Source organism: Ptiloglossa arizonensis, chromosome 2 (assembly GCF_051014685.1).
Source record: "Ptiloglossa arizonensis isolate GNS036 chromosome 2, iyPtiAriz1_principal, whole genome shotgun sequence".
Classification (NCBI taxonomy): domain Eukaryota; kingdom Metazoa; phylum Arthropoda; class Insecta; order Hymenoptera; family Colletidae; genus Ptiloglossa; species Ptiloglossa arizonensis.
Window position 1 is genome coordinate 14,136,179 of NC_135049.1, and position 27,285 is coordinate 14,163,463.

At 32.6% G+C, this 27,285-nt stretch overlaps 4 protein-coding genes across 9 annotated transcripts; 2 read left to right on the top strand and 2 right to left on the bottom strand.

Moving 5' to 3' along the window:
- Positions 1-1,825: 1,825 nt before the first annotated feature.
- Positions 1,826-5,682, bottom strand: Pix (ATP-binding cassette sub-family E member 1 pix). The gene is made up of 9 exons (XM_076327175.1): positions 5,599-5,682; positions 4,686-4,919; positions 4,277-4,492; positions 3,993-4,200; positions 3,641-3,827; positions 3,164-3,570; positions 2,741-3,053; positions 2,395-2,629; positions 1,826-2,271 (listed from the first exon to the last, which is right to left on the bottom strand). Exons 2-9 carry the CDS (start codon positions 4,896-4,898, stop codon positions 2,224-2,226), a joined length of 1,827 nt encoding a protein of 608 aa, XP_076183290.1. The 5' UTR covers positions 4,899-4,919; positions 5,599-5,682; the 3' UTR covers positions 1,826-2,223.
- A 375-nt stretch (positions 5,683-6,057) lies between these two features.
- Positions 6,058-8,919, top strand: Arfip (ADP ribosylation factor interacting protein arfaptin). Of its 5 annotated transcripts, none has more exons than XM_076305380.1 (6): positions 6,058-6,165; positions 6,778-6,966; positions 7,055-7,222; positions 7,281-7,602; positions 7,690-7,867; positions 7,939-8,919. In XM_076305380.1, the coding sequence occupies exons 2-6, from the start codon at positions 6,795-6,797 to the stop codon at positions 8,089-8,091; spliced, it is 993 nt and encodes a 330-aa protein (XP_076161495.1). In that variant the 5' UTR covers positions 6,058-6,165; positions 6,778-6,794; the 3' UTR covers positions 8,092-8,919. The 5 variants fall into 5 exon arrangements, with proteins under 5 accessions (XP_076161495.1, XP_076161499.1, XP_076161496.1 ...); XM_076305384.1 differs by lacking the exon at positions 6,058-6,165 and adding an exon at positions 6,199-6,348; XM_076305381.1 differs by lacking the exon at positions 6,058-6,165 and adding an exon at positions 6,398-6,533.
- A 1,414-nt stretch (positions 8,920-10,333) lies between these two features.
- LOC143143365 (mitochondrial import inner membrane translocase subunit Tim9) lies at positions 10,334-11,403 on the bottom strand. 2 transcript variants are annotated; one of them, XM_076304513.1, is made up of 3 exons: positions 11,048-11,403; positions 10,867-10,962; positions 10,334-10,737 (listed from the first exon to the last, which is right to left on the bottom strand). In XM_076304513.1, exons 1-3 carry the CDS (start codon positions 11,096-11,098, stop codon positions 10,567-10,569), a joined length of 318 nt encoding a protein of 105 aa, XP_076160628.1. In that variant the 5' UTR covers positions 11,099-11,403; the 3' UTR covers positions 10,334-10,566. The 2 variants fall into 2 exon arrangements, with proteins under 2 accessions (XP_076160628.1, XP_076160629.1); XM_076304514.1 differs by having other exon boundaries at positions 11,075-11,394.
- A 1,482-nt stretch (positions 11,404-12,885) lies between these two features.
- On the top strand, positions 12,886-27,132 carry LOC143155352 (nucleoredoxin). The gene is made up of 7 exons (XM_076327979.1): positions 12,886-13,462; positions 23,147-23,416; positions 23,522-23,622; positions 24,999-25,194; positions 25,672-25,762; positions 25,828-25,964; positions 26,443-27,132. Exons 1-7 carry the CDS (start codon positions 12,980-12,982, stop codon positions 26,668-26,670), a joined length of 1,506 nt encoding a protein of 501 aa, XP_076184094.1. The 5' UTR covers positions 12,886-12,979; the 3' UTR covers positions 26,671-27,132.
- The last annotated feature ends 153 nt before the right edge of the window (positions 27,133-27,285 follow it).

The following is a 27,285-nucleotide window of genomic DNA, read 5'->3' on the forward strand; positions in this document are numbered from 1 at the left end:
GGCTCAGTTTTTGTCGCATTGATGGCCTCAACTTTATGGAAAAACACCGTTGTTTAATCGCGTCTAATTACCGTTTCAAATTTCCGGGTATCAACAAACATTATAATAATGTAAAACTTATCACTTAAAAAGTGCTTCGTCGCTAAATTCTGCCAAATTACACGAAGTCAAGGATATCGTTTAATACGGGTGTACCAATGTATAAGCTCGGATTGTGTGTAAAAATAAGATTGTTCACGAAGAAACGAAGCATCATCGAATTATTCGAAATGGTTCATAACGACTGATCGATGTTGGATAAAGAATATTTAATAATAGAAATATTTAGATAAAACGTTTCAGAGTATACTCCGAAGAATATGTTTAAACAATATTGCGCGGCTACGAATTTAAAATGAGCGTAATCGAAATAGCGATCGACTTTTATCGATGAATGTCGATACTGAGATTGAAAATTGAGGTAATTATTTTTTAGCTATTTTTCGGTTTGATTTTACTAATCTTGGGAGATAGAGAAGGTGAAACAATATACAGAGAGACACTATTTTTGCGAAACAAACATTTATTTGAGGTTTTGTGAAAGAAGTTATCGTTCATTTGTGTAACTACCGATGAATGTATGAATGGAAAGAGAAAAATAGAATTTGCATCTATGTTGAGAATATAAGGTAGAAAAAATTAAACAATAGGAGTAATTTCATTATCGTTACAGGAAATGTTATTACACTATACGTAGAAGGATAAATATTGAATATATTATTTCAATTATCATAGATTATTGTGACGTCAAACATGATTAGAACATTCCCGGGAACCACATTTCTGAATAAACTAGAAAGTTTCCCCATTATACACTGCTAAAAAAAAAAAGAAAGAAACCACAGAATTTCATAGGAGAATATTATGAAAAATATTAATTAAAAACAATTTATTGTTTTGATATGGCATAAATTTATTAATTTGATTATTAAAATTATCCCAAGACTAAATTATCAGCAAATGATTCAATATTATTGTTTACTGTTTTTTCAATAATCGATACAAAATTTATTTGTCCACATTATACAAGGCAGTGTAATAAGTGATTTTTTAATGTATTCTGTTGAATGATAATTTTACAACAATTTATTATACTTTGCAAAATGTATGGCAAATAGAGTTTGCACACTCTAATGGAAATTTATGTTTGACGTACAACGACAATAAGAATAAGTGCAATCTGCTCTTGATCTTAAAATTGTCGTAATGTACATACTTCCTGTACATACATTCGCGTTGGTTATGAATAATGTATACCCAGTAAATAAGATGGCTAAATTAGTACAGGAATGTAATACCCTATAATTACAACAATACTTTAACAATGCGTAAAAAATAAACTTTACACGTTCAAAACTTGACGTCCGGAAGGAAGATAATTTTCTAGGGTTTCTAAAATTTTAACATCGTTTCATTTAAAGTTCAAGCTATATAAGTGAAAATAATTTTATTTTACATGATTCCAAACATTACAGTCTCAATTTAATGACTAAAAACACTTTCTTATACTTTCCATCTATTACTGAGTATTCAAGAATAGTGTACATAATTTTAATTTAAAGGTAATACTCTTCTAAAACAGTGATGTCAGTATCAGTGTTTTGAACGAACCACAGTGATAAATTCTCTATTGCATTGCAGCATATAAAAAATCATAAAATTATTTAATTTCTGAGGTTTATCAAATGATTAATCAATTTTTCATTTAAATCTCACTTGTATTATAATTCACGTTGCATAGCAGATGTACATGTAAATATACTGAGATATTTAACTTCATTTGATTTGTTACACATAGTTGGGCATAAATTATTATTTGTACAAGAAAATGCATTATTTTATTTATGTCAAATTGGAAATATGATTTGTGACGCATGTTGATAGATACAAATAAATTTATGGCAGCAATATGTCGTACAAAAATACGATTGTATTTCTCCTTGAATCAAATTTTTGTTATATATCTAGAGAAACTTCGCTTTGTATATTAAAATAAATATCCTATAAGCAGAATTGTCATGTCGAAATGAATAATATTTCGATTTAACGCAAAATATGCGTCACTAGCGTTTAATATATTGTAAGAAATCCATTCCCGGTTTTTAAATGTATAAAGATTTACAAAATCGTCTTAACAGTACTTCATATAAGCTGCTATTCAACTCATCAAAATGAGATCACATCTCACTCCTCCAGGAAGAAGTATTGTCCAGCTCTCTTCTGTTCCAAGTCCTAGAAAAGCATAAAATTAAATTTAGTTTAAAAGAAATTTTAATTAGTTATGAATTCCATACTATTATGACAGCCTTTCAATAATAAAATATATATAAAAAATAAGAATTAAAAGTTGCATACTTTTACAGATTGGCTCTTATTAATCCTTGGTCTAAAGTTGTTCGGATCTCTTCTGAAAGTGATGCCAAGGAGTTCTAAGAATCTGTTCATACCGTTTAGTAAAGACTGTGGACTATGAGCTGTAGTTGACAAAGATGGTACACCAGAAAATACTATTACACGGTCAGCCAAATATGTAGCCATTATAAAATCGTGCTCGACTACAAATCCAGTTTTCTTTGCGTGCAGTATGAATCTAAAATAGTGACAGAAGTTATAATAATTCCTTGGCTACATACCTCGTTCTATTATATTTAAGACAATACTTGGTTATTATAACAAGCACGAGTAATAATTTTTTCATTACCGTTTTATTACTTTAGCCGCAACTAAACGTTGTTCAGAATCCAAATATGCGGAAGGTTCATCGATCAAATAAACATCAGCTGGCTTTCCAAGACATAATGCCAAAGCCACCCGTTGCAATTCTCCTCCCGAAAGATTCTGCACTTCTTGATCCATAATATCGTCTATTTTCAACGGTTTCATAACATCCGTCACAAATTGAGGATGAACGTATGCATCCCTAATTTTTTCGTGCAATAATTGTCGCACGATACCTTGAGATTTAGGGCTTATTTTTTGTGGTTTATAACTGATATGTAGTTGTGGGATGCTTCCTATAAAATATACAATTATATTACTTAATAATCTCACTGTTTAATTTATATTTTGAAGCATAAGAATTATATTGCAACTTGTTAATAAAACTAAATTTAGTTTTACGCACCAGAGCCATCATCGGGAGGCAAATTACCAGCCAACATTCTAATAAATGTTGTTTTCCCAGTTCCATTTTCACCAAGTAACACAAGAATTTCCGAATCCGTAAACTGACCTTTTTCAACTTCTAAGTTAAACGAACCCATTGTTTTTGTCATCGCGGGGTATTCGTAATGATTCATACGTTTCACTTCCTCTTCTGTTGCGCTTTCTGCTACTTTAAAAACAAGAGATTCCTCGCGGAATCTCAAATTTTCCGTTGGTACAAAACCATCAAGAAAAATGTTTATACCTTCTCTTACAGAGAAAGGCATAGTAACTACACCATAAGCTCCAGGAACACCATAAAGACAACATATGAAGTCTGATAGATAATCCAGAACTGATAAGTCGTGCTCTACTACTATTATAAACCTATTAAATTTTAGTAATATTAACAGTTTCGTTGCAAACACATCGCGTTAAACAAATATTAACTCCTTACTTGTCAGGATGAATAAGAGATCGAATTGTTAAAGCTGCATTAAGACGTTGCTTTACGTCTAAATATGAAGATGGTTCATCGAACATAAAAATGTCTCCATCTTGAATGCATACCATAGCACAAGCGAATCGTTGAAGTTCTCCACCAGAAAGTGCGTCGATACCTCTATCGCGTATATGCATCAAATCTAAAAAGAAAATTCAATTATCAGATTATTAATTACTTAAAAATCAACTATTTGCTTAATTCCATTTTTATTTAATTACTTTTCTCACAATCTACATTTAGAATATGATGGATTTTATTATAAAATATTTTAAATACTACATTTTTAATACAGATATTATCTCACCTAACATTCCACAAATGTCTAGTTGCTTTTTACACTCATCCTTCTTATCTAAGAGTTGTTGCACAGTGCCTTTTACAGCTTTAGGAATTTGATCTACATACTGAGGTTTAATTAGAGCTTTCAAATCATCTTCCAATATTTTAGTAAAGTAATTTTGTAATTCACTACCCCTAAAATGACTTAAAATTTCTGTCCAATCTGGCGGATCCTGTATTAATTAAGGAACTGTAAGTTTGTAAGAGGATAATATATATCATGAAAATAACACATGCAAATATACATACCGTGTACCGACCCAGATTTGGCTTCTGCTTGCCTGCTAAAATTTTTAAAGCAGTTGATTTACCAATTCCATTGGTTCCAACCAAACCTAATACTTCTCCAGGACGTGGAATAGGTAGTCTATGTAGTTTAAATGAATTCTTTGAATAACGGTGCGTAGTTTCTTTTTCTAAATTACTAGGAAGGTTAATAATAGATATTGCCTCAAATGGACATTTCTAAAACCAAAACATTATGAATATTTGGAATGTTTGAAATGATCATAAACTTAACTATTATCAATATAACTTAATTATTCTAATATAATATAGATTATACATATTAAAATTTATATTTATATTCTGTGTATTTACACTATAAAATCAGTTCTACTATAAAAATATTTATTTTCTACAAAATAGTTTAACATACCTTAACACAAATACCACATCCAATACATAATTCTTCTGAAATAGAAGCTATTTTACTATTTGGATTAACTTCTATACAAAGTTTTCCCATTCGTACTACTGGACAAGATCTTTTACATTCTTGTCTGCACCGTTTTGGTTTACATTTATCAGAATTAACAATGGCTATACGAGTCAAACGATCCGTTTCCTCCATTGACTTTTTTGGCGGCATGATGATAAAATATCTATCTGCCTGAAAATTATATTTACAAAATACTCAAATTAAGAAAAGCTTACTTATAATTTGCTTTAATAAAGGTATATTCTAAGTCTTACATTAGTATTTACTCCTTATTAACATAATCAGAATGATGTTAAATTATTGGTTGTTAGAAAAACATGGAAACATTTTATAATAAGTGATATAAAAATTGCTAGATAATATTTACTTCTAGAAAAATGTTTAACAAAAATTTAATATTTCAAAATATCTTAAGGTAATTATAAATTCCATTAAAAATATTATATTTTGAAACAATTGAATGACTTTTTAAGATACGGATTCTTGTTTTAAATTAAGAATATTATTAAGTAATTAAAACCCGTGAAAAACAATTTAACATATGTTTTATTGATATTTTACTAAGAAACGAATAGTCACTTTTCTGACTAGAGCATAAATTAGAAAATAATAATTTAATTATAAACATAATGTACAAAAATTCTTATATATATTTATATTTAATCAAAAAATGTATTATACGAAAATACAGTTCCTGATTTCATTATGTGATTCTAACCTCGTGTAATTACTGATACAATATGCTGGCAGAAAAGTATTTCATAAATATAACATGTGATTTGTGAAATTAATTTATTTTATATATATTATGTCATTGTAATATTTAATAGGAGCATGTACAAGTATGTACCTGTCAAAACCAAAAACGTGGAGGAAACTCCTTTACAGGCTTTTCGAAGGAGTTCCGCACTCGCACACCATCGCATGTGTCGATTACAACCATAGAATATAGAAAGATAGAATATGAACTCAATATATAATGCAAACTTACTCTATCATTTTCTAAATACTTTTCAATCGCAATTATTGTAAAGAAAAATAATTCAAATCATTCTAGCATTTATATTATTACATTATTGTGTGATTTTCAAGTTCAATCTAAATATTAACCAATTTACAAATAACTTTCGAAACAACGTTCAGAAATTATGAAAGATAATTATTAGAACATTATTTGTGAAGTGCATTACATTTTTATTGTTACACACGTAATAAAATTGTTATTTCGTATAACAAAGAAAAGTGAAAGTAAATGCAAAAAATTGTATTATAAATTTTAAGATCGGGTGTTTCCAAAAAACGTTTGCATACGCCATCTAGTTTCACGTATTGCATTTCTCATGAAACATTATAAAGATTCGTTCTGAAGTTTTGAGCATATAATAATAGCAATTACTTGTAGCTCCTGATTTTCTTAGTAAGTATCAGCTTACAATTATGTTTCTTTTAACCATGAAGATTTTTAATCTCTAACTACTTGAACAGTATACAATTGGAATTTATAAACGAACATTAGCCTAACCGTACTTAGTTTTAAAACAGGTGTCAAGTGACAGTTCTTGGTGCTTCTGTCATTTGTACAGTTCACATTGCTAATGAAGTATTCAAACTCAATACGTCATAATACATTAGAATATTTATACATCATTTTTACATACATTTTTCTATGTATTATATATCAAATTTTAGTGACTTGAGTATTATAAAAAAATGGCGGTTTTACCTAAACTGTTCTTTTTATAAATTCTTTACTTTTTCGCAAAATGTATCGTTGCATTTATTAGAGTAATTTCTTGTACAACATCTGTAACTATATAATAATTTTAATACTTTTCTTCAATGTATATTTCAGTAATATTTTTGTCACATATTAATTCTATTAATCAGGTTTAATACTTTTATAACATATTTTATCATTATCCACTTCTATATTTATCCAAACTTTTTAATTATGTTTGCATTTTATTTAAATGTATACATATTATTATACATACATAATGACTTATTTTTACTGATATATTATGTATAGCTGCTGCATTAAGTGGAATGGAGCGAAGTATTCATGAAATGCTGAAAGATGCTCCATCTTTAAATGATAATGATAATGTAGTTCACAGTGGAAGCCCTCCACCTCATGTACCAAACAATTGTAGTAATGATAGCCAAGCAAGACCAGCTACAATAAATTTAACAATGGCTGGTCCTATGTCGCAAACGTGTAAGTAATATAAATACTACCAAAGTATACTATAATAAATATATCGTTAAAACTTAGTTCTAAAAAAATATTTTTATTGCTATGACAGCTGTAACAGTATCTCCAAATACACCTATTCAGAATGGTGATATGCAAACAATGCGTACTGCTCAGAGTAAAATTGAAAGCATTAAAAATTGGAGTATTTCTACTTATAAGTGTACTAGACAGTTAATGTATGAAAAACTTGGAAAAACATCTCGTACGGTTGATTCGGGTAAGTCATTTGTAATGCATCTTGATTATTAATAATAACAATTCACTTTGATTTTTAGAGCTTGAAACGCAAATTGAATTATTGAGAGATACACAAAGAAAATATTGTAATGTTCTACGATTATCTAGAGCACTAGCTTCTCATTTTCACCACGTTGTTCAAACACAACATGCTCTTGGAGAAGCGTTTTCTGAATTAGCGCAGAAATCTCCAGAGTTACAAGAAGAGTTTCTATATAACTCTGAAACTCAAAGAAATTTGACTAAAAACGGTGAAACATTACTAGGGGCCTTAAACTTTTTTGTTTCTTCCGTAAATACACTTTGTAACAAAACTATTGAAGACACTTTGCTTACAGTAAGACAATATGAAACAGCAAGGTAATATTAAATTTGACAATAAAAGATATAAAATGTAAAACATATTTTACAACATTAATATTTCAAAAATGTTAATCTCTTTTACAGAATAGAATACGATGCCTATAGGACAGATCTTGAAGTATTAGCACAAGCAACAAAATCTGATGGTACTAATGCAGCAAGATTAGAAGAGGCACAATCTAATTATGAAGAACATAAACAAAATTTTGAGAAACTACGCTCAGATGTTTCAATTAAACTTAAATTTTTAGATGAGAACAGAGTACGTTTTCGTTTGTTTATTGTTTCCTTTTAAATATCTGTAATTTTTTCTAAATTATATTTTGATTACAGATCAAGGTAATGCATAAACAGTTGCTGTTGTTTCATAATGCAGTGTCTGCCTACTTTTCTGGAAATCAAACTGCATTGGAAGCAACATTGAAGCAATTTAACATAAAAGTTAAATCGCCAAATTCGTCTTTACCATCGTGGCTCGAACAGTAGTTACATTAGAAGAAATAAATGCAAATATTTTGGAGAATTCAAACAAAAGGGTGCATTCGTCCATACGAATTTTTCTTCAAACAGCAGAGAAAGTGACAAGGTAGAACATCCTTCAAATCCTTAAAAATGTGTTAGGAGATGCTGTTGTTAAGACATCTGTCAGTTTAAATGACTTCTGAAACAAGAATGGATTATAACAAAAACAGACTGACTTTTTTCTGAATTATGCTTTAAATATTGGCCAATTTCAAATACGTAACACCATACATCAATGCATCTTAATCATATGATTAGCACTTATGTGCAACATTTAACAGCAATTAAGAATATGTCTTTTGATGGATTTGGTAAAAGTTTTCTTTGTTCAATAGTAATGCTTATAAAACCATGAAGGCAATAGATATTTAATTTTTATATCTGACTTAGAGAAGTACTAATGTAAATACATGAAATATGGTAAACTGAGCTTTGAATTTTACAATATGTATAAAACAGTATTAATTGGTTGTTTATATTACATTTTGCACCAACATAATAGATATATTGCCTGTGTTATCGAGGAAACAGTAATGATGACTGGAAAATATCCACAGATTAGATATTCTGTTTTATTTTTCATTCCATTTTAAATATTAAAAGTATCAATTGAATTTTATTTGCGGTACATTCAAACCAATTTTTCTCATTTAATTCAGAATATAGAATTATACCAATACAGTGTCAATACTTCCAAATTTTAATTTATTGTATTTATACATTCTAATCAGATTTAGATATTTGCATTACTATCATCTTCTCATATCTGCTGATTTTTATATCAAAATTAACTGTTTTTAAGAATTCAGAAAGAAAATAAATTTTTAAATGCTGTACTTAACGTAATTGTATTTCATAATTAACTTGGATACTATTTGTGTGCTTGTTTTTAAGATACATAAGAAATTGCTATAAGTCTTTTTACTTAATTCTATCATTTTCATTAACAAAAGATATGTATTAATTAGTATTTACATATTCATACATGCAAAATAGTTATGTTTGTAACATTAATCGCAATATTACAAAATGTAATAAATAATGTATGATTATGACTTATTTTTCCGAAATACTTCAAGTATTTCAATACAGAGAGTATAAATCTGTAACTTTTTATCAATACAACAGTATTGTCTCATCAAATGCAATTATTTTCTATTGAAAATATTTTTGTTTAAAAAAGCAATGTTCAACTGTTGGAAAGCTGAACAAACTAGTCATATTCTTTAAGCGAATGTTTAAAACTTATATGATTTGAAAATATGGTTTATTTTTCCTTTTGTGTATGTTAGCATTCTTTATGTCTTTATTTTTTTATTTTAAATTAGCAGTACATAGAATATGTACCAAGACATTACAGACTATTATGCTTCAAAAATAGCCAATTTTTAGTATAGGTGGAGTAAATGTATGTATATTGTCACCATTGTTTGTTGCTTACACTCATAGTTTATATTAGCTTTGATAGTAAGTTAAATTATAAAAAAAAAACTAATCTATTAATATTACTTATATCATCAATACGTTTTATCATAATTTTTTTAATAAAATTCTTCCAACGTGATCATGATGTAAATCTTTTAATGTATGTAAAACAATATGTGTAAATGAGTCATACGTGAAATACATATACAATTCACAGTATTTTCAAAATTCTTGCAGACTGGTACAATTGTAAATCTGCATTTATCTTTGAAACAACAGAACTTACAAAACTTATAACCCATGATGTATTAATAGTATTTTAGCTTTTATGTAATTTATGTTGATTTAATGAACAATCTCTGAAGATTGATCAATTTTTAAAATATTTTGCTATGATTATAAAGGAAATACATTCCATTATTAAACAAATTTTATTAGGGGCGTTTAGGCCAATAAAACATACTGTAATAAAATAAGAATAAAGTCTTACATTTATTAGTTAAGAATAAGAATGCAGAACATCATTAATTAACTTGCATTACTGAAATATGCAATCCAAACACTTTTTAGTTTATAAAACGTATTGTAGCTAATGTATTATGTTCCTAATCATGATGTTATTGTGTGTATATTATGTGTATACAAATTCCTAATAATAAATGAATGCTTATATACTTTGCTTTGTACAGAGTTATGATTACTTAATAGTACTTTTTGTATAAAAATATTAAATCTAGTTCAAAATTAAGTATATAATTGTGAAAAAATAATTAATTTTAATTTTTAGCATATTGATTACTCTTTGAATATTGATTTATTTGTTAATGCATTTAGCATTACCTTATAATATATTAATACAAACAGTAATAGGTAATAATGAACAAGTATTATTTATACAATTTGAAATGTACATGTTGTAAAATATTTGTTGTTCTAAAGATCTATTTTAAAGCTTTGGAGGTATGATTTTTATGATACATACAATTAAATATTGATTAATTTACATAGGATCAATTATGTAACATTCTCAGGACTTTTTTCCATTTGTGCTTCTAAAGCTTCTTGAGCCCTTTGATTCTCTTCTATCCTCTTCTGCACAAAAATAGGCTGTACTTCCATAAATACTTGTATCATTCTATTATTTGCATTAATATGTTTATCCAAACATCTCCTTAAGCATATATCCTATGAAATGCCAGATTTAAAAAAAGAAATAGTTTCATGTTATTTACTCTATAAACGTTTCCATTTTAAACACTTGTAGTAATTAGATTGTAATAATGTATTACAAATATAATTGATTAAAAAACATACCTCATCAGACGAAATTTCTCTCGAAAGAAACGTATTCATACATCGATTAAAACAAGCTTCAGATATTTGGTTATACTGCAGCAGAAAATCCTTAAACTACAAAATAATTATATCAAAATATAGTTTTGTCGTCAGTATTTGCAATTACACGAAACTAGGTTAGAAAGTAATATTCAATTACTAAATATGAAATATCAATAGTAAGTACTTTTCCCAGCTGTAGAATATCCATATTTAAATTGTAGTACTGAAATTAAATGACACGTCCTAATATTTAGTTTTTACTTTCATTCAGGTTACAATGTATTACCGATTCTTCAAATTTATAGTGATATTACTTCTTATCATCGATTCTCAGTAGAAAATAAAATTAAAACCCGACTGATTGACTTTGTTCTACACCAAGAAGTACAGCTATCATTTATTTAATACAAAGTACATACAAACAAAATTCCCTGATTTCAACGAAAGTGTATTAGCGATTGTACTTTGAATAGATATCTATACAAGTTACTATATAATTTTTGTCTTTAAACATTATCATTAACAAACAAATCGATTTTAAACATATATATTACAAAATAAAAACTTTATGCAAAAATGTTGCTTATCACATTCTATATTTTCTATACTCGATGTATATATCAATTATATATACACTTAAATAAATTTTCTTAACTAAATTACACGCTTTAAGGAGAATTAATATAATCAATTACTTAAAAAATAAGACGTAGTAAAATATGGGTGTAATTAAATTTTATTGTAGAAAATCTATAAATGTGTACTATTTTGTTTTTGAAAATATGCACGTATAAACATTTAAATTTAAAAAAAAATGGTGAAATTATAGGTTACTCAATATTTAACAAAAAACATTTCAAATTTAAAAATGTTGTGATAAATTAACTAAAAATTGAAAAAATTGTAGGAAAAATGCGAAAGAAAAGTTAGTTACTTTTACTCCCAAAAAGTTACTAGATTTGAATTATTTAACCTAAAAGAATGATTAAGAAATGTGGCAAAATACTGTTAATACATATTTTTTGAAAACTTTAATTTTTCTAAAAAATTTTTAATGGAAGTCTGCTCTCAGATTTTCAATCATTTTGTCACATTTTTTTGTACGAAACACTGTACGATAAACCATAACTACATCCCTAGCCAGAATATATGTCATTACAGCGGACCAATGAGAGTCTAATCGCGTGGCAATTTTTTGTTTATACCCACTCTATTTTTATTTTGAACAAATGATATACCAGAATATATCTTATAATGATCATATACTGATTTAGTGGTAATTACAAACCTTACATAATTTTGTATCTCTTTATTTATGTAAATATCGTTCCTAATTGTGATAGTAAAATAACGCTATTATGAAAATAGAATTAAAATTAAAATCAAAATGGCGACGTACATTTATAAACTACTTACTTAAGCTTTGAACATACGAAGATATATTAATTTTTATGTTCATCATTGTTCAATGATTTAAGAGAATTATATTACATAAATTTCAAATTTATAATTATTGGAAATATATAAAATGTTATGAATAAGTGTTTTATATACTGCTTATATTTATTCTAATACATTATGTTTAAAACTCCTTTCTTCATTTTGCTTTTACAATATACATACATATAATATAATATGGAATAACAATAGTAATATGTACATATGTCAGGAGATCCAACGATGTAATAAATTTGTACAAAATATGAAAGAATTTTACAATATGATGCAAATTATATTCAACTAAAAAACATGTAAATGAAGAAAACCTGATGGCATGTGTATACATTAATATTATACAATAAATATATACCCTTATACTGTATAATCGTTGTTATTTTAATAGAAAAGACAATAGTTTCGATGTGTTTGTATCGAGAAAGAGCGCGCATTCATCGGTACGATTCGGAGGGTCTCGGCTCCGATCGGACCGAACCGTTCGTGATTGGTCGTGGATTGCGAGTCAGCGAAACGTGAATCAGTCGGCGTTGACGGCAAGGAGCAACGAGAAGTTCGAGTTTAAGCGGTGTGGAAACGTGAGATTCGTCGGTGCGTGTCGCCGGTGAATGAAGCGGGCTAATTGTTACGTGCGATGGCCGCGTGCTACAGCGAGCAGGCATCATCCACCTCGGGAAACGTAACGAAAAAGTCACCTGCGGCCACCGCGAAACCGGTCAGTTGGCAACATAGACTGTTCGGTAAACAACTGTCGCGGTGCAGTCAGGTTAATCAGCAGGACACGAAGCCGTGCGATGCAAGTGGTTCGCTCGTCGATGATGACGGCCGGCCGACTTGTGAGGTGATCGGTGTGTATTTTAGTTTCATTAATCCCGGTGCTACCTGCGATGATTTTACGCGTCAGCTACTTGAACTGTATACGAATGTCAATTCGGTGCATACGGAGAACGATCGAGACGCGGAGAATCCTGGCAGAGAGAGGAGAAAAAAGTTTGAAGTCGTGCACGTGGTTCTCTGGAGTAACGTAGCTGATGTACTCGACTTTGAAGAAAGTTTTCGTGCACACGTTTCCGAGTTACCCTGGCTGGCTGTGCCGAACGTAGACTATGAAAGAAAGGTAAGACACGCAACATTTTTTTTACTTTTTTTGTCACGTTTGTAATAGTCCGCAGTAATTAGTACTATTTTATATTATTTTTATTTTGATGTTAATACATAAATTGCTTACCAACACCGATGCCAATATGTGTCAAATTAAATTGAACTAATTTAATACAATGTAGGAACATAATTAACATATCATTAATCGTACGGGAACATCACTAAACGACTTAATGCGGAATTTTTCTTTTTTTTTCGGACACCGCATTGCGTTTATTATAAACACCTATAAATGCATTCACATTGACGCTAAGCTTCTTGAATTCATATGTAACTGCAATTTTTAAAAAGACATATGCATTTAAATTTCCATGTAATAAGTGTAAGATAAATGTACTTTATTGTGGCACTGACCCAGTAGTTCTTATATTTTGTTTTAATTCTTGATAAAACAATCTTAATTGTCAATTCTTTTTCTATTCTTAGCCTCTTTCGAAGTCGAATAGAGGACAAATTGCAAGAAATTGTATTAAGGAAAAACAGCTTTCCTTTATTAACTCGATTGAGCAAAAATAAATTTTACTTCGACAAAAATGTCGAAGAATTTCTATCGAATTTTAAGAAATTTCTATGGATACAAGTAAACATATTTGTAAATATTGTAGAGTGTCGTTGTATCAATTTAATTTCATCATACTAAAGTTGATAAAGTACTTGCACATTTTTATAGTCGTACAACATTGAATTGAAACATAAATATATATTACCGATTTTATGTAAGTTTATATTGAAGTCAGTAATTGAATAATCGCAGCCAGTCAATTAAAGGTTACATTTCAGTTTCGTGAGAAAAACAAACGATTTAAAAATTTTTACATTTCCCAGAAAACTGTCTCTCATTTTACACATTTATACGTTTACTGATCGTTTTTATCGACAACTTTTTCCAATACATGATTTATAATTGCGAACGGTTGTGTTTGAAATTCTCTATCTCGTGTTTCTGTTTCAAGTTGATGTCACCGTCTCTTTATCGTCCAATTTGCAGACATGCATGAACCCCAATTAAATTCAATTAAATAATTAGACTCGGCTTTTAAATCGAATAAAGGTTCTCCAGTGACAGGGCCATTCAGATAATTTGTAAGTTCTTGAAACTTTCGAAGCCTTCCGACAAATTTTAAAACCTGTTCCCAATAATCATTTCAATGGCTGCCGTCGTGTTTCAATATTCCGAGAATGCCGATGTTTTAAGATCGCTCGTAATCTTTCCTGGCTGCACGAATTTTACGGTCGGACGGTATGATCAATTGAAGTGAGTGTATCATTTGAAATTTGTACACACGTCTGTCATAAAGTTATACATGTATACAGAGGGGGCACGCATGTCGTTATGCAGAACGACCGCGCGTGCAGCGCCTTTTTTATTTCCGACGGGTGTTTTAACCCCTCGCCAGACGTGCTATTTAGGGTCCGATTTTATTTGCGCCAACACACCAGGCAGAGTCGACTTTCTCTAACTAAAAATCATTCGCGATATTTTCACTCAACATCTGCTCTTCGACGTTTTCGATCTCGCGATTCTGATCTTTAACGAAGATCAATATCTCGTTGATGACTATTTGTACGGTACCTCTTGCAAACGTATTTCAATATTTCGTGTATTTTACTGACGATTTTTTTTCTCACGATTCTCTAATTATCGTACGTTGCAGATGAAAAAAATTCAAAATACAAAAATAAGTGAATTCACGCTTTGAATTTCTGCGAGAGAGGTACAAGACTGGATGATCGTTCGTTTTAATTTCGGTTAAAACGCCGACGATTTTTCAATCGATCGAAAACACTGTTTTAATACATTTATTTTGTGATAATACATCACTGGATAAATTCAATTTAGAACGATAATTTTGTTTCGTGGCAATTAAAACAAAGGATAGAACAGTTTCGTACATTGATCTTTTCATCGCCCACGCACCTCGATGATTCCCGCGGTATCTCTTGTCTCGGAAGTTCGAGTCACTCTTTATGCAAATTAACGAGGTTCTGACATTGCAACTAAGTAACGAACAAAAAAGAAAGAAACACGCGGGGTCTATATCGAGTTACGGGTAGCAACTTGAATTTGAATGTAATGCCAGTGGCGTCTCAAAACTTCTATGTAAGACGAATATTCTCAGTATTTATTGTACGTATACACATTACCAGGATATAAATGTAAGAGACTATCGGAGGTCGTTATTCCCTCTCTTTTTACCACGATCATTAGTCAGGCCACTCGAGCAGTTGGTGTTTGTGATGCATATACATATACTCAATAGTCTGATCCGCGAGTAAATGCAACGATAAGCGTCCTGCGCAATTAGCGTCAAGTAGCCTCGTGATTCTTCCTTGCTCGTTATTCCGCCTATCTACCCAATCCACATTGGGAATCACCCCCTTGAAATCGTAGGCTCTTTGTACACTGTTCCATTCATTTAACAATGAGAAGAGCAACTTTGGTGTATGTAACGTTGCGAAAAAGAAACGACCGAATACTTTCTCCCTTTCGCTCTTTCAGTATTTTCTTAGACAGCATTCAAGGTAAACAAAGAAACCTGGAACCGGTGTATGTTTCCAAGGTGACGGGCACCGAGAAAGTCGAAACAAATGCATCCCCGAGAATTCTTAATTTGATGTTTTGCTGTAAAATATTTAAACTAACGTTTATGAAATTTGTTCGTAAATTCAATTAATAGAACACTCAGAGGTAATACCATTTTCTCCATCTATCGCTAATACACGTTTCGTATCAGGCTCTCGAAGCAACTGGGATTCGTATTTTTTCGCTTCCATAAGGGATGTCTAGTTTGTTGGACAAAACTGAATGATTAGCTGTATAAAGCAAGCCGAACGGCGCTAGGATGTCCGCCAGGTTGAATGGTGTAACAGACCCAACGCTGCTCATCGTTTGTACGACGTAAACCGTTTCATAAAGGTACACGCCTTTGCTTCGACGGGGTAGCGCCGAGAAAAAGAGTCAAGCCGAGCAGCCTTTCCATTCCAGGGTGGCCGACCCATATCTTCCGCAAATAGCTTTCTCATTCGGCCGGCGAGATCAAGAAAGCGACTGGGTAGGTAGCGGATGGAGAGAAAGAGAGAGAGAGAATATATTTACGTTTGTACACGCATCAGAGAGAAGAAGAGAACGAATCGGTGCGATGCAGGTCCCTTCCCACGAAATACGACTGAAACAGGAAGAAGAAAAAAGGAATGAGAGAAACGTTGGAATCTAGATAGACTTTGAGGTAGTTCGTACAGAGAGTGGCCCGTACGCGGCGCTATGTATCACTCCCCCCTCCCCTTCAGCTCCTGTTCCAGTCTGCTTTTTAGCCAGCATATCGTGTAGATTACACACGACCTACTCGGCAGTGGTCAAAGGAAAAGTGAAGTACGTGAGAATCGCCCGAATAAATGTGTTCCAGTACCTATGACTCGAAAACTCGCGTGAAACCCCCTCCGAATGCTTTGACGCCGTGCATCCACGACGGTATCATAGGATGAAAGTGGTAGAAAGTTGCTCGAAAAAAATTAAATGTTTTGCGCTGTTTGCCGCGCATGCACAGATGCTTTCGTGATATCTTCTATCTGGGTAATTCGTTCCTTCAAATTATTCCATCTTAAGTTGCGCGTTTTACGTCCATCCTGTGTATCGCATGTAGGTACGTATATGGTCTGTCAGAAGTACACGATCTTGTTCTTCCTTTTATAGATATTTTAACGGGAAGCGAATGTTTCAAATGCTTCTGAATTGTTGTTTGATTCCATAAGTCTTACAAAATCGATTCTTACTGGAATGCAACGAGTCCTATATTTCGCAACATTTTCGACTTGTACACAAAAAGCATGTATTCGTTTGCGTGCAATTGAAAGCGCGGTAGCTTAAGACGATGTTGGGGTTGACCAATGAAAACACAGTGGTCTCGTCAGTCTCCTCAGTCGGACGAGAGATGTCGGGAGGCCACGATATCTATATATACCAGGGGTGCACAACTTTAAATAACGGAAAAGATTGAAACTTAATTGTACATGATATTGATTAATTATGTTGAAAATGTTGGTAGATTATACGACATTTAAGCGAATATTATACAATACTTATGTGATTATATATAGTAATAAACATTTTTTAGCTACTCAAATTGTAATTAACCAAGTATACCGTGACTTGATACTTTATAATTTTTTGAGTGTATACAGGGTAATAAAATAGAAATTGAAAATAAGAATTATGTTATTACAAAACCAATGAAACATTATAGATTCACCGTTGTTAGGTATATTGAACAAATGAATACATTTATTAACTCGATTTACATCCCTTAAAATCGTAACAATTGTAAAGAAACAATAGGAGTAGCAATAAGAACATAATAAAATTATATTATCAATAATCGTATTAGATCCAATATTGTAGTATTAAATATATAGACCTAATGTTGACTAAGAATTATTGTTTGCGAAGTCAAGAAAAACTAGCTTGCATTGTGTAGTATTGGATAGCTTTTGCCGTGCTATGCCGGGATGAAATACTATCCATAAATTTCTAGTTAAGTAGTAGTAGCATTTAAGTTTTTCCATATTTGCCGAGGTACACGGTTTGCGACGACAAAGCACGCGTTGCGCACCTCTGTCGTTCACGAAGGAGGCGATTGAACGCGCGCGAACGAGTCAACAGTGATCTCATCCCTTCCCCTCCATCGCTTGTCTTCTACCCGATGTCACGGTACGACAAGGGGTTCCCCTTACAAGAGAGACCAAACGGCAGAGTGTCTGGTAGAAAATGCGGATTGGAAAACATCACTTTTTAAATTATCTTACTCCGTGCAAAAAATCTTTTTCCGTGCTCCTATTAGTCGAACGAAGTAACCAACCGCGTTTTCGCTTCTTATAAAAAATTCAGAGTAACATAAAATCGATATAGAACTACAATACCGGATCGAAGCGTTCAGACGACCAATCCGATCTCGTCGAATTCTCCGTTTTAACGATTCAATGAATGTAACGTTTAATTCGCTCGGATATCAAATATTCAGCTCCCGTTGCACTTCGTATACGTGTAATCGCAATAGGATCGCAAAATAGTGATATTACACTAGCATTTTTAGTACTGATACAAATTCTCTGGTGGGAGGGAGGGGGTAGAGAGAGAGAGGATCGACGAGGGTAAGCGGACGATGGAGAGCAAGGACGACACGGCGGGTTGGGAGGGGTAGCAAGCAGGAGCGATGGAGGTGCCGTGGTAGGGGACATACAGACCACCGGGGGAAATAACGATAGCACCGTCGAGCGAGCGGCAGCAACGCCAAGGGAGGACGTTACGCGTTATCGACCGCTCGAGACGGAGACGGCAAACGAACGTATATACGCGGACCGTAGACACGAACGAGAAAGCGCCGTAGGAAATATACGAAGGGACGAGGTAATGCCTCCCTGTGGAGGGTCGCGATAACGTACGACGTCGCACATTCGGTACCTAGAGGAGACCCTTCTTGCCTTATTCTGGTGTTCACCCTCTTTGTGTTCAGCGGCGGCGCATCAGTAGAGAATTTTGCGCATCCCAACTTGGCTTGTTGGAAAAATAGCGAATAGAAAGTTTTCTTCGTACGTTCAGGACGAAACATAGTCAAACGTTGAACATTTTCTGGAAAAGTAATTTTCTATTTAATGTTGAACACAGGTATAGCGAAATTCTCGGATCATCGCTGGTTGATAGGAGAGTTGATGGGTACCCGATAGCGCTCGATCCTTTCGCTTTTATCCAGACTTGGGTGTTGCGGCGCTTACTAAGTTCCTGTAGCTATTTGTTATCTCCATTTTTGTGTTCACAAGCATGAAAAGGAGCAGTTGTATTGAAACGTAAATTCACATTAGTATGATTAATTATCGGAATTATATATATTTAGAATACGTGAAAAGAATATTATGAATGTAGATAATTGAGCTACAATTTCTATTTATTTCCTTTTATCGATACATTTGGTACTACGATTCGGTTGGGAAACCGTACACCGCACTATATTTGTAGCCATTTTATTTAATGAAATGTGTGCTTTTAACTATGTATGTAATATAGATCTCTCGCGAATACGAGTGCGTTACATGTACATATTTGTATGATGTACGCATAACAGAGAACATGTTAATCTAAAAGATTAATATGTCGGTAATTTCTTTTTGTAGTTGAGAGCTTACTACTGTGATTAATTCAAAGTTGTTCAGCAAATTCTATTTTCTATGCAATAATTCAATCATTCACTTGATAAGTCTTGTGGAAAATTCAGATCAAGCTTAGCCTCGAGAAACGTACTTCGGTAGTAGCCACCTAGTGGTAAAAATTTAAAACAAGGGGAATGTTGAAATTTAATTTAATAACAATTAAAGAAAAGAGTCGCAAATAATTACAACGATAATCGAGGTCTTTCCAATAAGTAGATGATATACACACGTTGAATATTTAAGTTATTTGTAGATATTCGACGAATTTTTAATTATTAAACAAACGATTTCATCTCACTCGAACATTTTTTCATCAACTCCGGTCTGAAAGCCATTTATAATGTGTCCATTGTGTTTGAACCTTACCTATTCCTTTTATTTTCTCATACGCGGAGCATTCCCTACGGTCGTTTGCAAAAATGGATAATGGCGTATACAGTAGAATAAAAAATTAATTTATTATTGCATGAAATTGATCGAAATAACACCGATTATATAAGCGATATTATTCCTATTGTTTACTAATGTAATATATATCACTCGAAACAGAAGAAAATTGTAGCAAATATTTAATCGTTATATTTTTACATCCAGGTTAATAATCGCTTATAGATTTCTACAAAAGAGATTAATATTTACACATTGATATATCTATTATATATAAATTGACCTTAAAAATTACACAGAATTTATAAAGAATCAGTATTTAATATAACATTCGTATACATTATTTGAAAGGTCCACATAAAACTCGGTATATTTCAACTCTTCCCTTGAAAGTAATATTTTCATTTAAGATACAAGTATTGGAAAAGAATAACACATGCGGTTCAAAACTTTAATTATTACTTGCCACATGTGCCCTTCAGTCACGCACAGGCCTGGTGTGCGACCTCCAGTGCACGAACTGTGTTTTCTGCAGAGGCCTCATATTTTCTTGAAAATCGTTCTCTAATTTCATTCAATTCCACCCCTTTGCCGCTACATGTTATTATAAAAATGTGCGCTCTCAAGTCCGTTGTGAATTATGGGTCTGGATGGCAGAAACGAAAAAGAAAATAATAAAAAGAATGTCGACGAGTTTTAAACATTTTTATTCTGCACAAACATTTACACACAAACGTACCTTTAAGAAATTTGTTCGAAATTCACCATACGTCATCAAAGTACGGAATTTTCGGTTGTTTCGCTAATATAACTATTAGCATTGTTGCAAATTCCAGTAGAGAATATCCACTTTACAAAGACAAATTCAAAATTGTTGGGGCAGAAGTGAAGGAATACTGCAAAGGGACTAAAGTTTGCCATTGATTTCTCTTCAGAGTCGAAGAAAAATATTCCGAGAAATCCCATGAAGTTCGTAGTCTCGACGAGTCACTTTCCTTTATCTTTACCAGAACAGAAGCTTCTCGCTTTCCTATCATCAGTGCCTGTTTTGACGACCGAGCACTACTGTAACCGTGCAGCCTCCTAGACGAGACAACGACCCTTATTATCGGTAGACTTCATTCTTGATCGTCTTACCGACAGAGAGAAGGAAAGAGATAGACGTTTCCTTGGCCGTTTCTAAAAGTAATATTTCCCTTCATTCAGACACGAACGTTGAAAGGGTTGATTGCTTATCTTCGAAGAAACGGAAATCTACCCGCGTCTGGTTGCCCCCCCCCCCCCCCCCCCATTCTGTATTTTCGTGCATATCTATCCTTCCTTATCTTTTTCCGGCGGTCGAAACCTTTCCGCAGATTCTAATATCACACTCGAGGCCTTCCCTTCTTTCGCCTCTTGTAGCGCTGTAATCATGCAGCTGGGCAGAAGGGATAGCACTCATTGTCAGCAGACATTATTCCCCTGTAGACACTCGTTGCGCCCTTTTTGCCGTGGTTGAATTTCGTAGCGCGGGAAGGATAACGGAAGAAACAGAACCGCGCTACGTGTCTCGAATTATTTACGCTAGTATATATACAGATACTCTTGCTTATAAGGTTTATTCTGCTCACGTTTCCTGAAATTGATGGGTTTCGATTTTTTTTCCCCTCTCTCACTCTCTCTCTTTCTCTATTTTTTCTTTTGCAGTCAATACTCGCGCGCTGTGCGAGCTGAATTCAAACGGTCGTTTTCGTGTCTCGAAAATGAAATTCTATAACATCGTGTAGCGTGAAACGTCGATGGGGGAATTTATGGTCGTTATTAACACGAACTGCCAATCGTCGAGTGATGTAACTTTTTTCTTGAATACCTTTCCGAAATATTTTACGCTACCTGAAGACCGTGTTTCGACATAATTGAAGAGTATACCAAATATCGATGCAATAAATACAATTAGTCCACGCTTTATTGATTCGTATTATTATAGAAAGTACGGTTCAAGTAAGAAATGTTCCGTGAAAATAATAATATTGTTTATACTTCTTTATGAGAAAGAAGTAAAAGAATACAGGAAGAAATGTGTCGTAAAAATGTCACGATCAGTATTAAAGTTTACAGAAGACGTTTCTATTGCTTCATTAGAATTTTATTGGTTCTCCATTGTAAATATAAATTATCCTACACAGTGTATATTTTTAATACTAATACTAATGCTGTATTTTCGTACAGCATTAGTAACGTTTTTATTACATCGTGTCGGAGTTTGGAAAAGTAATTGCTGCTTTATTATTTTGAATGGCGCGTTTTATTTTTGTATCTGACGTAACATTTTTCTATTTCGTTAAAATATATGCGAGGCCCGTAGCGTAATCGTTGAATTACAATTGCAACCACGTGAAACAATTTATCTAATTCAACATCGTACGATCATACGGTCGACGGAAGTAAAACTTACCAATACAACCACAAACGCAACGATAGGCGCTACTTATTCGACGTCTGATTGATAGAATATGTCTTGCTAGTTACAAGTCGAAACGCGTCTGGTGCCTTTTGTTGATTCCTTGGCAGTGTGGGCAAATTTTGTTCGCACCGAGCGTACAAAAACGTGTATAACATTTTCTTCAGAACAGTTTTCATCTAACAGTGTATACACAGATTACAGTATTGTACACTTTGCTTCTAACATTGCACTCTGATCAAGATTCGAACGACTTAAAACAATTCGATTCAACGTTCAAAGTTGTCATTCGTCTATTTCGCTTTATCGAAGCACCGATGGTACTTTAAACGAAACACGTGGAGTATTATATTAGCGAGGTTTTTTTTCTTTTTTTCTTTTTACCTTATATAGCGGATCTCGTATGGATCATTATATGTCACATTATTTTAACGTACATTCTGTTCTTTACGTCGTACTTTAATCAAAATTCGAACAGCAACGGATGGCTCTCAAATGTAAATCTATTCTAACATAAAGCAAAGCACTCACGGGCGAATATTGATGAAGAATCCTTAAGGATCTTGTGATCGATGTTGAAATACTCTTACAGGCGATCAAGTATCTTTTTTACAGACCAGGCTAACTCGGAGGTATCGGATAAAGGCTGGTGTGCCGACTTTAATTTTATTGGACGGTTCTAACGGCTCGGTGGTAACCAGAGGAGGCGTAGAACGAACCATTGGCGATTCTTCCGGAGCTGAATTCCCTTGGAAACCTCCTCATCCAAAAGCAGCTCTCGAGGATGGACCGTTGTTACCATGCGGAGCCCGCGATAGCAACGAACCAATGTTGCACGAGGAGTTGCGCCATTGCTTTAAGGGTGTCTATTTTAGCGCACATTGGGTAAATATACGGTTTCTTTTCAAGAATACAAAATAAAAAAAAAACGTAACTAGAACGTGAAAATAAATTGTAAGATGTAATAAATGTTTCTTTTATTTCCACCAGTGCCCACCTTGCAAAGCGTTCACCCCACAACTCGTGGACACCTATCAGCGAATTCGGGAAAGAGGCCATCATTTCGAGGTGATCTTTGTGAGTTCGGACAGGTAGGTTGTTATTTTACACGTTTCTCTTTAAACGATAATACAAAATCGAAAAGTGTGTAACTGTGATCGTGTGATTGTATCGGATTATTATTGCGCGTCGTTTTCACCGTTCGAATAAATTTTATTCGAGGAAAATATATAGATTATAATTTATAAGACGTATCCTTTCGTAGAAGTTGGATTTATTTTTGAAAATTCGTTCAACATCGATTTCATTGCATTTAGCGCGGAGAGGGTCAGAAATGGAAGCACGATTTTTTAACGAGCCATACTTTGAATTTTAGGTACCCACGAAATCTGTGAGAAACACACCAATTGTGTTTGGATGCGTGCGATCACTCCTTCTTTTTTCCAAATAAATATGTTCTAATTTCGTATTCGATCGTTGAACGACGTTCAATCTTAGGGAGTCACAAATACAGTGGCTCCCGGTTGTGCGAAATCAATTTTATAATCGTTTCAGTTCAATAATCGTGCTCGTTTGACTTTGTATAACCGAGAAAGAAATTATTGTTCCACGAATCGAATTTTTCTATTTCGGATTGTAACTGTAAACCCCGCACGTGTCGCCTGATGAGAAAAGTGGGCGAGATTCGCTGAGAGTGAGCGAGATAAAAGAACAATGGACAAGCGTTGGATTACCAGTATCAAAATATAATATTCTTTGGTACATCTTAATGAGAGTATTACCAATGAGTTGGTGAGATTTTCTTAAAGAAAATGAATCCAAACACAATCTCGTTCGAACTATTTTTTAATTACTTATATGTATGTTTTGAATTATTTTTTAAAAACTTTCAATCGCTGCAAAAATCTGAAGAAGATTGGGCTTGGGCTTATTTTCAACAAGAGAGTTTCACCGATACATTGATAATATACTCATAAAGGTACAGTAACAAATATAAAATTGGTTACTTTTATTAGTGGATGATATTCAATTCCACGTTTGTATCTTATCACTATCGCTTGAGGAAGACTCGCTGAGTTGCGTTGAAGAAACATAAACAGTGGGGGGGGGGGGGGGGGCTATCAAGGGTTACAGTATATAACAGATATAGTGGCAACGCACATTGACTGTCGGTTTTTGAACATTTTTTTTTTTTTTTTAGGTAATAGCCTACTTGGCATGTTTTCATCGACCAATTTCAAAAAACAGTTGTCCATAATATGTATTTTCCTTACGTTAGTTTGTAACTGAAAAATGTCAACCATCTTGATCAAACTCGCTTGAAAAATTAATGGAAAACTGAATATAAATTTTTCAGTTTGAGCTTATAGAGCTATCTTTATATATGTTTAGAATGTAATTAATTATAAGATTAATAAAATTAACTTATGGAATGGAATTAAAATATAAAGTGTTTTTCGCCCCCTAGGAGCGAAGAATCTTATAACGTTTATATTGAATCGATGCCTTGGTTGAGGATACCTTTTAGTCAAGAAGAAAGACGACGAAAATTAGCGAGAGCTCTTGACGTACAAGCAATACCCACTTTAGTGATACTCGATCCCCGCGATAACATTATAACTTTGGATGGTCGAGCGGAATTGATTGAGGACCCCGAAGGACTGGTAAACAAAAACTTTCTGGACTAAATTTAACGAACTGTGTAATCTTCCAAAGCAGTTCGAAAAATATAAGTTGTTTGTCTTTCAACATTTGGACATTTATTGAGAGTTCACACCAGGAAAATTTTGTCCGTTAATTATCAATACATTACAGGAAGTTATAAAATATTATATATTATTTATTTCATAGGTAATTAACAAATTAATAACAATGTTACATTAAAAAAGGATATTTTATTATTTTTTGTGCGGTTATAATTAATAAACAAAATATTCCTAATGTGAATCCCTCATCAGAAGTTGGAACATTGATAGAAAAACAGAAGCATGGTTTTTCACAGTGCTCTGGAAGAGTGTTTAATTTAATATTTTATCTTCCATAAAAATATTAGAAACTATATATATTTCTTAAAAATTATTTTGACCAACTTCATTATTGTTGTATTATTTGTGGTATACATAATTCTTTCCGTTCTTTAGAATTTTCCATGGACCAGCTGTTTGGTGAATATTTTAACAGAGAAATATGCTACTTCATTGCACGACGCACCAGCAATTATATTATTTGTCGGTAAGTTCACTTAAAAACGTAGTATTTCCGGCTGTTGCTTTTATCTCGATGGTATGTTTTGGCAGAAGGTGAAGACTGTGAGATTCAATTCGCAGAAAGCGTATTATTGCCAGCTGCACAGACGTACAGAAAAGATAGACCTGATTATGATCCAAATTACGATGATCCAGATGATATTTTGCAGTTTTACATAGCATTAGATGTAAGTGACAGAATAAATCTAAAAGCTGAATTCAAAATTTTACAAGAATATTTACATTTTAAAAATTAAACCAAAAGTCCTAATAAACGTGGGTCCCGAAATCTTTCGTTTTTGGAATTCCGCCATTTGACATTATAACATATGTTATATTTAGAAATTTTGAAGTAGACATAGAAAGTATTATAATAACTGAACAAAAATTGTATATAACAAGAAACAAGCTGATCCGTCCTCCCAATACAGAGTTATCAAAACATATAGACAATGCACGCAATGCTATGAAGACATACAATAACTTAAAGAGACTGTATTTTAAAAGGAAAAGGATTGCGGCTCATGTTTATAAGAATTTTTTTCTTATTTTTGGAAAGTAGAATATACCTGTAAATTTATAAGCACTTGTATAAACTTATCTTGCATATGTAATTAACGAACATTCTTTTCTAATTTAATAAATATTTGATTGTTTTTATCACAGTGCGAAACGTCAGATATCCTTCGCGAGTTTGTGGGTTTGGATGACGCTGTACCCCTTTTAACGGCGATTGACATACCACGAGGAGTTTATGTCGTAATGGAGGATGGTGCCGAGATAACTGTGGATTCTGTACAACAATTTGTTGATGGATTTCGTAATGACAAATTGCCTATAAACAAAATAGCCGCGGTACACAAAACTGTCAAAAACGATCACATTTCTACTTGAATAAGTGCGAATTATTGCGGATGATTTTATACAAATTATTGAAGACCATATGTTGAAGGAAGGAGCAGCTAGGTTTTTAAGTGGTCATTATACAACCACAGAATAAAGAAACCCCATCCTCTCTTCTTAATCCTATCTCTGTGATACCATTGCTCCTTCGAGTAGGAAGGATCCCGCGCAAGAATGCGTTTGTATTGTATCCGTACACCCCTTTGTGGAAATAACCAAAAGACATGTATTATATATCATAGTCAATAAAAATTGAGCGAATTGTATTTTTAAGTGTACACATGCACACGAATATGGTAATATATTATAATGTATTACTTAATGAACGCCAAATGAACACGTCGAACGTATCCTGTGTTACTAAGTGTTTATTTATCCTGTTTCCCGTACAGGCAAATAATCGTTAACTTCATAAAATTTCATGTCTTAAAATAACTTAACTTTTGCAAACTGAAAAATAAATAGATATAACAGATATAAAAAATTGAATGAGTTTATTGAAATTTCTGTTTTTAAACTTATAGTTGTTTCTATATAAAACTTATATGTAATGTCACTTTTACATTATACATCTATAAATACCAATTTATTTACCGAATTATATTT

Bases quoted from the DNA above. Each gene is read 5' to 3' on its own strand.
- Pix (XM_076327175.1), bottom strand. From the start codon at position 4,898: ATGCCGCCAAAAAAGTCAATGGAGGAAACGGATCGTTTGACTCGTATA. The intron at 4,493-4,685 runs GTATGTTAAACT...TTTTGGTTTTAG, and splicing joins GATGTGGTATTTGTGTTAAG to AAATGTCCATTTGAGGCAAT. The intron at 4,201-4,276 runs GTATGTATATTT...TAATTAATACAG, and splicing joins CAAATCTGGGTCGGTACACG to GATCCGCCAGATTGGACAGA.
- Arfip (XM_076305380.1), top strand. From the start codon at position 6,795: ATGGAGCGAAGTATTCATGAAATGCTGAAAGATGCTCCATCTTTAAAT. The intron at 6,967-7,054 runs GTAAGTAATATA...TTGCTATGACAG, and splicing joins TGGTCCTATGTCGCAAACGT to CTGTAACAGTATCTCCAAAT. The intron at 7,223-7,280 runs GTAAGTCATTTG...TTTGATTTTTAG, and splicing joins ATCTCGTACGGTTGATTCGG to AGCTTGAAACGCAAATTGAA.
- LOC143143365 (XM_076304513.1), bottom strand. From the start codon at position 11,098: ATGGATATTCTACAGCTGGGAAAAGTACTTACTATTGATATTTCATAT. The intron at 10,963-11,047 runs GTAATTGAATAT...ATTATTTTGTAG, and splicing joins CTATTGATATTTCATATTTA to TTTAAGGATTTTCTGCTGCA. The intron at 10,738-10,866 runs GTATGTTTTTTA...GGCATTTCATAG, and splicing joins GAGAAATTTCGTCTGATGAG to GATATATGCTTAAGGAGATG.
- LOC143155352 (XM_076327979.1), top strand. From the start codon at position 12,980: ATGGCCGCGTGCTACAGCGAGCAGGCATCATCCACCTCGGGAAACGTA. The intron at 25,763-25,827 runs GTAAGTTCACTT...ATGTTTTGGCAG, and splicing joins AGCAATTATATTATTTGTCG to AAGGTGAAGACTGTGAGATT. The intron at 25,965-26,442 runs GTAAGTGACAGA...TTTTTATCACAG, and splicing joins AGTTTTACATAGCATTAGAT to TGCGAAACGTCAGATATCCT.